Source organism: Chiloscyllium plagiosum, chromosome 17, assembly GCF_004010195.1.
Source record: "Chiloscyllium plagiosum isolate BGI_BamShark_2017 chromosome 17, ASM401019v2, whole genome shotgun sequence".
Classification (NCBI taxonomy): Eukaryota; Metazoa; Chordata; class Chondrichthyes; order Orectolobiformes; family Hemiscylliidae; genus Chiloscyllium; species Chiloscyllium plagiosum.
In genome coordinates this window covers 68,835,087-68,847,391 of record NC_057726.1, presented here as the reverse complement: position 1 = coordinate 68,847,391, position 12,305 = coordinate 68,835,087, and the positions used below count along the sequence as shown (strand labels likewise).

Sequence of the window (12,305 nt, the reverse complement as noted above, 5' to 3'; positions counted from 1 at the left end):
TTTTTCTAACTTGTTGTTTCCCTCAGAACTCATATTTACGATTCTGTACCTCGGTACATTTGTACCTAAGATGATGCTATGAGTGGCTCCTTGTAAACTTTTCAGTCTTTTATCGGAAATTCCAAAATTCGAAAAGCTCCAAAATCCGAAGTTCTGTTTGTGAAGTCTTTTTTCTGTATAACAAAGCTGCCTGGCATGCGAACAGGTGACCCAACTCCACGCCCACTTGACCCATGTCACTCAGATGTGACATGGCATTGTGGCCCAGCACTGGCAGCAATGGTGTCTAAGCGCTCATATTAATCACACGTGAGTCTGCTGTTCGGTAAGGTTTTTTTTAATTCACTGTGAAAGTGTCATTTATTGTGAAATCTGAAAAATTCCGAAATCCAAAAAGCAACTGGCCCCAAGGATTTCGGATAAAGGATTGTCTACCTGGTACTGAATTGAGTACATGTTACAATAGAACATAGAACATAGAACATAGAACAATACAGCACAGAACAGGCCCTTCGGCCCACGATGTTGTGCCGAACATTTGTCCTAGCTTAAGCACCCATCCATGTACCTATCCAATTGCCGCTTAAAGGTCACCAAAGATTCTGACTCTACCACTCCCACAGGCAGCGCATTCCATGCCCCCACCACTCTCTGGGTAAAGAACCCACCCCTGACATCTTCCCTATACCTTCCACCCTTCACCTTAAATTTATGTCCCCTTGTAACACTCTGTTATACCCGGGGAATAAAGCCAGTTCTCATTCTAATTTTCATCTCCTCAACCATTCCATCCTCATCAGGTTTGCCTGCTTTGAGTGAACTGTCCCATATACATGGCAACTGCTCTCAGGAACTCTGAATCCCCCCTCCTCAAATTGTTTCCAAACCCCTTGCCCTAGCTCAGACTAGGAATTGTGGCTGTTCTGTTTGCAGAGCTCTACCACACCAGTTTGAGGATTATCCTGTTAAATTATTTTTAATTTAACCTATTTTTCTAATCAACCTGTTCAGAGATGTTATTACATATCTCTGGAATAAGTAGCACTTGAACATGGCCTTCCTGATTCAAGGATAGGGACACTACCACTGTGCTGTAAGAGGGTCCCAGGGTTATCTAATTATTTTTTAACCTGGGTCTCTCAGTCCAGGGCTACCACTGCACAACGAGATGGCTCTAAGTTTTTCATTTAACCTGCTTTTCCTATCAACCTGCTCAGAGATGTTATGACACATCTCTGGAATAGATGGTACTCGAACCCAGGACTCCTGCTTCAGAGGTAAGGGCTCTACCACTGTGCCACAAGAGGGCCCTCGGATTATCCTGTTGACAAAAATGAGATTGATTAACTCGATGGATTCATCCATTTAAAACAGAAGTACACATATAAAGTCATGAAGCAGCCATTATAGAAAGCCAACACATTTCGATCTGTGCACCTTTGTAAACCCACTGCAGGCACAGTCACAACACTGTATACAAATAGCATGTGGGGTCCTTATATTTGAAATCTCTTCAGGGTAATGGTCAAAAATTTCACCATTAAAACCATTGAAGTAACAATAGAAAAGTGGGTTGGGACATTGACTCCTCAATTTCTCTGGTCTCCTCACCCGCTTTAAGCTGTCTCCCTCAGAACCTCTTGCACTCTGTTCTCTTAGTCTAACTTGGCATTATTATGAAACCAGCAAATCCTCGGATAATGAAGCAGTCCATGTCCAAATACATCAAGGGCTGGATAATACCCAGGCTTGGTCTGACAGTGGCAAGTAACATTCGTGCCACACGATTGTCAGGCAATGATATCTCCAACAAGAGAGAATCTAACCATTACCCTTGACATTCAATGGAATCTCCCACTATAAAATCCTTGGGTAACCGTTGACTAGAAACTGAACTGGATTAGCTATATAGATACTGTGACTACTGGAGCAGGTCAGAACCTAGGAATCTTGCAGTGAGTAACTCACTCCCCAAAGCCTGTTTACATAGAGTCATAGAGATGTACAGTATGGAAACAGACCCTTTGGTCCAACCTGTCCAATGGCACAATAGAAATGAAATGAACTTGCCTGGTTGACTGCAGCTCCAACAGCACTCAAGAGGCTCGACACCATGAATGTCGAGGCAGTATTGATAAAGAGGAGGATGGTCTCAGGCTACAGTGTGATATTGATCAGCTGGTACATTGGGCAGATCAATGGCAGATGGAATTTAATCTTGATAGTGTGACATGATGCATTTTGAGAAGTCAAATAAGGGAAGGAAATACATGACGAATGGTGGGTTCCTTGGGAGTACTGAGGAACAAAGGGACCTTGGTGTCCAAGTTCATAGATTTCTGAAGGTGTCAGCACAGAAAGACAGGGTGGTGAAAAAGGTGTACAGGATGTGGAGTAGAATATAGGAGCAACAAAGACTTATTACAATTTTATTAAAGAAAACATTGGTTAGGCCACAGTTGGTGAGCAGTTCTGGTCACCAGAAAGACATGATTGCACTGAAGAGGGAGCAGAACAGTCTGAGGGTGTGATCTGATTGAGGTCTCCAAAATTATGAGAGGCCTCGACAGAGTAGATAGAGTCATAGAGTCATAGAGATGTACAGCACATAAACAGACCCTTCAGTCCAACTTGTCCATGCCGACCAGATATCCCAACCCAATCCAGTCCCACCTGCCAGCACCCGGCACATATCCCTCCAAACCCTTCCTATTCATATACCCATCCAAATGCCTTTTAAATGTGTAATTGTACCAGCCTCCACCACTTCCTCTGGAAGCTCATTCCATACACTACCACCCTCTGTGTGAAAAGGTTGCCCTTTAGGTCTCTTTTATATCTTTCCCCTCTCACCCTAAACCTATGCCCTCTAGTTCTAGAACTAGTTCTAGATCATGAGAATATCTTCCCAGGGTAGACATGTCTGACCAGAGGTAGTTTAGAGTGGATCTGACAAAAATCATGTCACTCAGATAGTGATAGAAATATAGAATGTGTTGCCTGACAGTGTGGCAAAGGCCGACATGTTCACAGCATTAAGCAGTGTCTGGACGAGCACTTAAAATGTCAGGGCATAACAGGCTGTGGAACCAGTGCAGGCCAGTACAGTTTGGTATTTGTTGGTTAGCAAAGGGTCTGTTGCTATGCTGTATGATTCTATGACAATCCAGGACAATGGAACTCATTTGATGAGCAACACATCCACAAACATTCACTCCACCACCAACACTCAGTTAGCACCACTATGTACCATCTACAAGATGCGCTGCAAACATTTACAAAGATTTCTTTGACAGTGTCTTTCCCATCCTTGACTTTACCGTTTCCATTTCTGAAGAAATGCTGCATATCTATATCTATTACAAACCACCAACTCCCACAGTTATTGTGACCACACATTTTCACACCCTGTGTGCTGCAAGGATTCAATTCCATTCTCCCAGTTTCTTCATCTCTCTGTCACATCTGTTCCAACAATATCACCTTCCATAGGGCTGTCTCTGACACAACCTCCTTTTTTTCAACTGAGGATCTCTCCTCCCCCACTGTGTTTGATAGGGCCCTCAGTAATGTCCAAATCAAGTCCTACACACTGCCATCACCCCTTCCTTTCCTACTCAGAGCATCAACAGGATTTCCCTTTCCTCATGTCCCACCCCACATGTCTCCCTATTCAAAGGATCATAGAATCATCATAAAATCCCTACAGTGTGGAAACAGGCCATTCGGGCTAATAAGCCCACACCGACCCTCCAAAGAATAACCCACCTAGACCCGTTCCCCCTACCCTATAACTCTATGTTTATTCCCTACTAATGCACCTAATGTACACATCCCTGAACACAATGGCCACTTTAGCATGGCCAATTCACCTGATCTGCAAATCTTTGGATTGTAGGAAGAAACCGGAACACCTGGAGGAAACCCACACAGACATGCGGAGAATGTGCAAACTCCACACAGAGAGTCGCCCGAGGCTGGAATCGAACCCTGGCACTGTGAGGCAGCAGGGCTAGCTACTGAGCCACTGTGCCATCATCCACTATTTCCACCACCTCTAGCAGGATACCACTACCAACCACATCTTCCCCTCCATTTGACTAACAGCATTCTTCCATCATTCCGAATGATTCCTCACTCCCTCACAACACTTTCCCGTGCAAACACAAGATGTGTAACATTTGCCCATTCACCTCCTCCCTCTTTACTGTCCAAGGTCCCAGTCACAACTTTGACATGAAGCAGCATTTCAGTTGTACTTCTTTCAATCTAATCCACTGTGTTCACTGATTACAATGTGGTTTCCTCTACACTGGGGAGATCAAACACAGACTGGCTTTGCAGAACACTTCCACTGTGTCTGTAGGAATAACCCTGATCTCCTTGTTTATTTGCCATTTCAATAAATCACCTTGCTCTCATACTAACATTTCTGCCCTGGGTCTTAAATGTTCCAATGAAGCACAATGCAAGCTGAAGGAATAATACCTCATTTCCTGCTTTGTCCTTTTCCAGCTCTGGGATGCTCCAATGAAGCACAATGCAAGCTGAAGGAATAATACCTCATTTCCTGCTTTGTCCTTTTCCAGCCTCTGGGATGCAACTCTGAGAGTTGCCCACATGCTGTGTATTTTCTTTTGATCCACTCACTGGAGGTTTGACAGCTGCTTGGTTGGCCCCTAAACTCCATTGAGTCCTTGATGTTACGCTCTGTCGAATACTGCCTTAGTTTTGACGGCTATCAGTCTCACCTCACCTCTCGAGTTCAGCTCTTTTGACCATTCCTGATGAAGAGCTTACGATCGAAACATCGACTGCCCTGCTCCTCGGCTGTGCTTTTCCAGCACCACACTTTTTGACTCTTTTGTCCATGTTTGAAGCAAGGCTGTAAGGGGGTCAGGAGTTGAGTGGCCCTGCCAGAACCCAAACTGGGCTTCACTGAGCAGGTTTTGCTAAACAAGTGTTGCTTGACAGCCCTGTTGATGACACCTTCCATCACGTAACTGATGATCGAGAGTAGACTAATGAGGATGGTAATTGGCTGGGTTGAGCTATTCCTGCCTTTTGTGTACAGGTCATACTTGGAGGATTTTCTATATTTTTGGCTCGATTCCAGTATCGTGAATAGGCTGGAAGAACTTGGCTGGGGGAGCAGCAAGTTTTTGAGCACAAGTCTGCACCATATTGCCAGGGTATTGTCAGGACCCATAGCCTTTGCAGTATCCAGTGCCTTGAACCATTTCTTGTTATCACGCGGAGTGAATTACCATGGCTGAAGACTGGCATTTGTGCTAAGAGGGATTTCTAAAGGAGGTTGAAATAAATCATACATTCAGCACTTCTGGCTGAAGATGTTTGCGAATAATTGGTAGACGAACTATCCACAAATTGGTCATTTAATTGTCCACCATCTTTGAGAACTTGAGGGAGCAGGGCTATAGAGTTTCAATCTGATCCATTGGCTCTGGAACACTTAAGTCTGTCTTTCGGAAGCTGTTCCCATTGTCTGCAATCCTGCAATCCGCTAGTTTTTTTAGCTATGTTTGCTGTTGCTCATGGCTGGCCTCATGCTTTTCATTGAAACAAAGTGGATCTCCAGTTTGATGGTAGAAAATAGAGTGATAAGTATAGTTAATTATGAGGTTACAAATTGTGGTTGAATACAATTCAGTGACTGCAGATGGGCCACAGCAACTCCTGAATGCACTTTTCGTGTTGCTGGATCTGTTCTGTAATTGTGAAGAAAATCTTGCATTTATGTCATACCTTTCTTGACCACAGGCCATCACAAGTGCTTCACAGCCAATGACAGTCTTTTGAAGAGCTGTTACTGTTGTAGTGGAGAAATACCACTGTTATTTTGTGGATGGAACGATCTCACAAACAACAGTGTAATCTGTTTTTTTATACATTGGTTGAGGGTTGGTCAGGACACTGGGGATAACTGCCCTGCTCTTCTTTCTTGGGCTGGTATTAAACACGAGTATTGCTAAAAAGTTATGCATTTTGTCAAAGTTTTTTTTATTTTGCACTCATAGAGTCATAGCAATGTATAGCATGGAAGCAGACCCTTCAGCCCACCTCATGCATGCTGACCAGATATCCTAAATTGATCTGGTCCTATTTGCCAGCATTTGGCTATATCCCTCCAAACCCTTCCTATTCATATCCCATTCCAGATGCCCTTTATAAGTTGTAATTGTAACAACAGTTCCATACACACACCAGCCTCACATTTATCTCAGATAAACTTCATTTGCCACTTCTCAACCCAATGGTCCATCTGATCAAGATCCCATTGTAAACTGATGTAACCTTCTTCATTGTCCACTACACTTGCAATTTTGGTTTTATTTATAAACTTACTAACAATACCTCCTATGTTCACATCCAATTCAATTATATAAATGACAACAAACTGTGGACCCAGCACCGATCCTTGTGGCACTCCACTGGTCACAGGCCTCTAGTCTGAGAAGCAACCCTCCACTATTACCCTCTGTCTTCTACCTTTGAGCCAAATCTGTTTCCAAATGGCTAGTTCTCCCTGTATTCCATATGATCTAACCTTGCTAATCAGTCTACCATGAGGAACATTGTCGAATGCCTTACTGAAGTCCATATAGCTCACATCCACTCCTCTGCCCTCATCAATCATCTTTGTTACTTCTTTTAAAAAAACCATCAGACAATTCACAAGAATATAAATGGAAAGGGCAAACAACTTTTTTTTGTACAGATTGAGAAGGGAGTGCTGAGTGGTTCGCGTGTAGAATCTGATTGATAGAAGTTCTCACACAGTGAATGCACCAGTTAGATGATGACTGACAGTTAACTGCCAAGCATTGTTTAAATTTAAATCAGGCAAATTGACTCTGATTGGTCAAGGCTCTGTCTTTAGAAATAAACCAGAGAATGTCTGCCACCCATTTTGTTGCGTTTTTCGACATAATACAACGGTATCTCTTGCATATATCTGACAGTGCAGGTGGAGCCCAGGTTTAACATCTCTTCTGAAAGGTGGTAACTTGGTTAATTGTGTGGCCTCTTCAGTGATCAACACTGAAGATTGCAAAATACAAAAAAAAGTTCTGCTCGGTCTTCATCAAGGAGGGAAAAATATATATTTTTAAATGTCAAAAATATACTTTATTCATAAAAACATTTTAAAGATTTATAGCCACAAATGCAGTTTGGTTCTGTACAGTCAGGAAACAAACAAACATTGGAACTTTACTCGATCCAAACAAATCAAACACAACTCTCAGTTGTACGAGACTATAGTTACATGCATTTGAGACACTGTGAGATGGGGGATTGCGGGCGGAGGATCCAATGACAACATAGGCCCCTATTTAAGTTCAACAGAAAGACCTCAGACAGTGTGTATAAAAGATTGGAAGTAGAGGCGTTCAGGCATTTCAAAGGATTGTAAGGCTGGAGAAAATTATAGAAATATAGACAAAATGTTCCAATTGTATGGGGTTTTGGTGAGACCACACCTGGAGTATTGTGAGCAGCTTTGGTCTCCTCATCTATGGAAAGATGTTCCTTCATAAAGGGAGTGCAACAAAGATTTACCACACTGGTTCCTGGGATGGCAAGACATTCATATAAAGAGAGAGAGAGTCATGGAATCACCAAGGGTCAGTTAGCACTATACTGGCTGGAGTTTACATGGACTCACAGTCTAAGCTTACAGAATAGGCTATAGAGGATTGAGATAAGAAATTTCTTCATCCAGAGAGTGGTGAGCCTGTCTCTACTACAGAGAGCGGTTAGTTCTGTAACATTTAATGTTTGCAAGAAGGCGTTAGATATAGCTCTTAGGACGAATGGGATCAAACATTATGCATAGAAAGCAGGAACAGGGTATTGAGTTAGATAATCAGCCATGATAATATTGAACAGCAGAACACAGTTGAAGGGCCGAATGGCATATTCCTGCTCCTACTTTCTATATTTCTATGAGCATTTGAAGATTGATGTATCAGGAGCGCAGGTCGTGATTTTGATGATATCAGGTGACCATAGTTGGGGGTGGTAGCGTGTGTGGCCAGTTAGCTCAGTTGGCTGGGTAGTTGGTTTGTTCCGCAGTGTGACACCAACAGGTGTCTTTTCCCTAGGGTGGGGGATTTCCTAAGGTAGCAGTCAGCCAGGAGAACATGAGAAATGTCGAGTCTGGCATCATTCCACAAGGCATGAAGAGAAATGATAAACTGGGGGATTTTCTTTAATATGCCACACTTTTCAATGTGTGCTAAAATAAACACTGTCAGGTTGAGGAAATGACTAAGGAGGCATTTGGATGCTTGCCTTTATTGGCTGAGTCATTGCATTTAAGAGCAGGGAGGTTATACTGAACCTGTATAAGGTGTTGGCAAGCCACAATGAGAGTAATGGGTACAGGTCTGGAATCCACATTATAGGAAGGATATGATAACACTAGAGATGGTGAGGAGAAGATTCATACAGTGATAGACTCATACAATACAAAAACAGTCCAACTTGTCCATTTCTACCTGGTTTCACTCGTCCCATTTGCTTGAGTTTGGTCCATATCCCTCTAAACCGTTCCTATTCATCGAACCATCCAAATACATTTAAATATTGTAACTTTTGAAATTTAGTCACTAACCTAACCAGCTTGTTCCCCAGTAAGTCTGACAAGCAATAATATGCTATTAACTAAATAACTAAGTACTTGAGTAATGTTGATTGAGATATAATTAAAACAAAAATTGCATGACTCCATTTATCTTCGAAATCACGTCTGTTTATGTCTAACTCAGTTTAAGGTCTTGTCAAAACCAATGCACCTTCAACAGTGTGGCACTCGCTATGACACTAGGAGGGTCAGCTGTCCGAAAATAGTTCTCATTTCTACATTCAAAGCATTAAAAAACCTCAGTTTTGTAGAATTAGGAGATCTAACATTAGCAAAACCAACCTAAGTTTGGTACTGAATGCTTAAACCTTAGCAATCACCACCATCGTGTCTTGTAGCTATCCAGCATCAGCAAAACAACTCAGTTACAAGGGCTTGGATGTTCCAACAATAGCCAGCCATTACTCCTGCCCCTTCCTTGATTCCTTACATTTTAGTGGTTTCCTTTCCAGCAGCTCTGGAGCAGTAGGAAATGCATCCTGGGAGAAAAATAAACATTCTGAAGAAGGGAGAGAGAGAGAGAAAAACTCAGAACATCAGGTTGCCTGTATATTCAGACATCCGCCACTCCTCTCAATCTAGGGTTTTCAGTGCGTCCATTGACCCGCCACTTGGTTTCATGCAGCAGCACAAGGTCCGCTCACCCTGCTAATGGGAGATCCTACTTTTATTATTATGTCGTCTGGACTGGAGAGTTTTAGTTCTGCAGGGAGATTGGACAGACTGGTATTGTTTTCCTTAGAGTAGGCAAGATTGAGAGGGGACATATTTTTGATGCATAAAATTATCAGGACAGAGATAGGGTAGACAGGAAGAAACGTTTTCCTTTGATCGAGGGATCAATGACCAGTGGGCGCAGATTGTAGATAAGGGGTAGTAGGTTTAGAAGAGATGTGAGGATTGGCTTTTTCACTAAAGGGTGGTGGGAATCTGGAACTCATTGCTAGTAAGGGAGGGAGAGGCAGAAATCCTCATAGCATTTCAGATGTATTTCAATGTGAAGTTGCGATGGCAAGGCATGGGCCATGTGCTGGAAAATGGGATTGGAATAGTTAGGTGGTTTTCTTTGACTGGCACAGATTCAATAGGACAAAGGGTCTTTTTTTTCTGTGCTGTAAACTCAACATCTGGTTGAAAAGAGCTGCTATCGATCACAGAGTCGGCTCAGATTGCTAAATTTCCAACAATTACCAGGGCCACATCTCTCTTGGATCTCACAGCTCGCGTTGTGTGAACATTGCAGTACAGCCTACACTGGGAGGAGCAGACATTATCTCACCGCAGCTGAGTTCTCCCTGCTCGGAGACTGAGGACGCACAGTGTTGACTCACAGCCTGCATGAAGTGATCGAAAGCGTAGAGCTATCAGACTCCCTCATTCAGATATCCAGGTGCAATAAAGTGAGAATCACTACTCTTTCCTGGGTCGAACAAATCCCATCAAAGCCCCCAGCTTCCCAATCCCTGGAATTTCACAGATCAATGCCCAATTCACTAAACCAGCTTTTCACAAATTCTTCTCACGGCGGAATGAACAGCAACCCCCCACCTCAAGTTCTGGAATGCTCCTCATTCTTCAAAACTAGAGCTAAGAACGTGAATTGAAAGTGACAGAACTGGGTGGTGGTTATCCCAACCAATGATGCACACAAATCTGATTAATGTTTCGGCTAATTTTAAGCTGAAGAATTGAGCATCAATCTTCAAGGTAATGGGCGGTGTAGTGATAGTTCCAATGTCTGCTCCTGCGCCAGGTCAGTCTCGGCTAATGTGATCCCATTACGGCTATGAGGACATGGTAGCTCCTCCAACATGCTCTGATTGGTGGCAAAGAAACGTTGCAGGTAATTCATTGGCCAGAGGACTGCCAATCCCTGCTTTCAAAGACTGAAGAGCTTCCTATAGGTCAAGAGGCATGTCAGATCCCAGCAAGGACTGGGCCACGGGGTGAATCCATTCATTAATAAACAAAGCAAACAGTGAGAAGATTCAGTAAACTCTGGAATAGTGCGGCAACAGGTACAGATGGATGAGCTGGCTCGAGAGAGTATCAATCTACTGGCCAAGCCAAGTTCACTGAACACAGAGAGGTCAGGTCTGTCATCCTGTGGAGCAGTATTCATCCTGTTAAAATCAGCCCTTGGTGCTGGACTCCTCAACTTCCCCTGGGCTTTTGGCAAAGCAGGAGGGATCCACACAGCTGTCACCGTGGAGATGGTAAGTCTGAGCTCCACTTGGTGCTTGTTCTTGATTAATGCCAAAAGTCATAGTTTCAGCTGTCTTCCTTGGTGTCAATTCTTTGCAGAGGTATATTTCTGCTGGGGAACAACGTCAACTCAAGTTTCAATCACTGCCGTGTTATATTATTCCCAGGACAGGGACAGCACAAGGTTAGATGCAGACTAAAGCTTCCTCTACAATGTCCCCATTAAATGCTCCCAGGACAAGGCAGCACAGGGCTAAAAACAGATTAAAAATCCCTCTAAATTGTCTCCCATCAAACGGTCCGAGAACAAGGACAGCACAGGATTAGATATCGAGAAAAGAACTTTCCATTCATTTAAACTGAGAGTAAAAGCTCCCTTTACAATGTCCCTATAAAACACTCCTGAGACATTGCAACATGGTGTCACTTACAGGGTAAAGCTCTCTCTACCCTTCCCCCATCAACCACTCCTAGGAAAGGAACAGCATAGGATTAGATAGAGAGAAAAACATTTAACCTGAGAGTAAAGCTCCTTCTACACTGTCCCTGTCGAACACTCCCAAAATGGGTACTCCATGAGATTGCAAAAAGAGTATAGCTCTCTCTACCCTTTCATATTGAAAGTAAACCCTAAGTAGAGTTTCCTTGACACTGTCTCCATCAAGCACTCCTGGGACAAGTACAATACAGGGCGAGAAATAAATTTAATCTCCCCCTATTCTTTCAAACTGGAAGTACAGATTCGTCTGCACTGTCATCATCAGATACTCCCAGCATAGGAACAGCACAGTGTTAGATGCATAATAGCATTCACTCTGCACTGTCTCTGTTAGATACTGAAGGACATATACAAAATGGGGTTAAATATAGAATAGAGCTCCATCTACACTGTCCCTCATCAGACACTGAGGACAGGTACAGCATGGGGTTAAATATAGAATAGAGCTCCATCTACACTGTCCCTCATCAGACACTGAGGACAGGTACAGCATGGGGTTAAATATAGAATAGAGCTCCATCTACACTGTCCCTCATCAGACACTGAGGACAGGTACAGCATGGGGTTAAATATAGAATAGAGCTCCATCTACACTGTCCCTCATCAGACACTGAGGACAGGTACAGCATGGGGTTAAATATAGAATAGAGCTCCATCTACACTGTCCCTCATCAGACACTGAGGACAGGTACAGCATGGGGTTAAATATAGAATAGAGCTCCATCTACACTGTCCCTCATCAGACACTGAGGACAGGTACAGCATGGGGTTAAATATAGAATAGAGCTCCATCTACACTGTCCCTCATCAGACACTGAGGACAGGTACAGCATGGGGTTAAATATAGAATAGAGCTCCATCTACACTGTCCCTCATCAGACACTGAGGACAGGTACAGCATGGGGTTAAATATAGAATAGAGCTCCATCTACA

The 12,305-nt window shown here is 43.2% G+C and overlaps 1 protein-coding gene across 1 annotated transcript in view; it reads left to right on the top strand.

The window, feature by feature from the left end:
• Nucleotides 1–10,692: 10,692 nt before the first annotated feature.
• Nucleotides 10,693–12,305, top strand: part of slc38a8a (solute carrier family 38 member 8a) — a 47,669-nt gene continuing 46,056 nt past the window's right edge. The window contains exon 1 of the mRNA XM_043707379.1: nucleotides 10,693–10,884. Within this exon, the coding sequence (XP_043563314.1) occupies nucleotides 10,693–10,884 (192 nt within the window). The remainder of the gene's footprint in view (nucleotides 10,885–12,305) is intronic.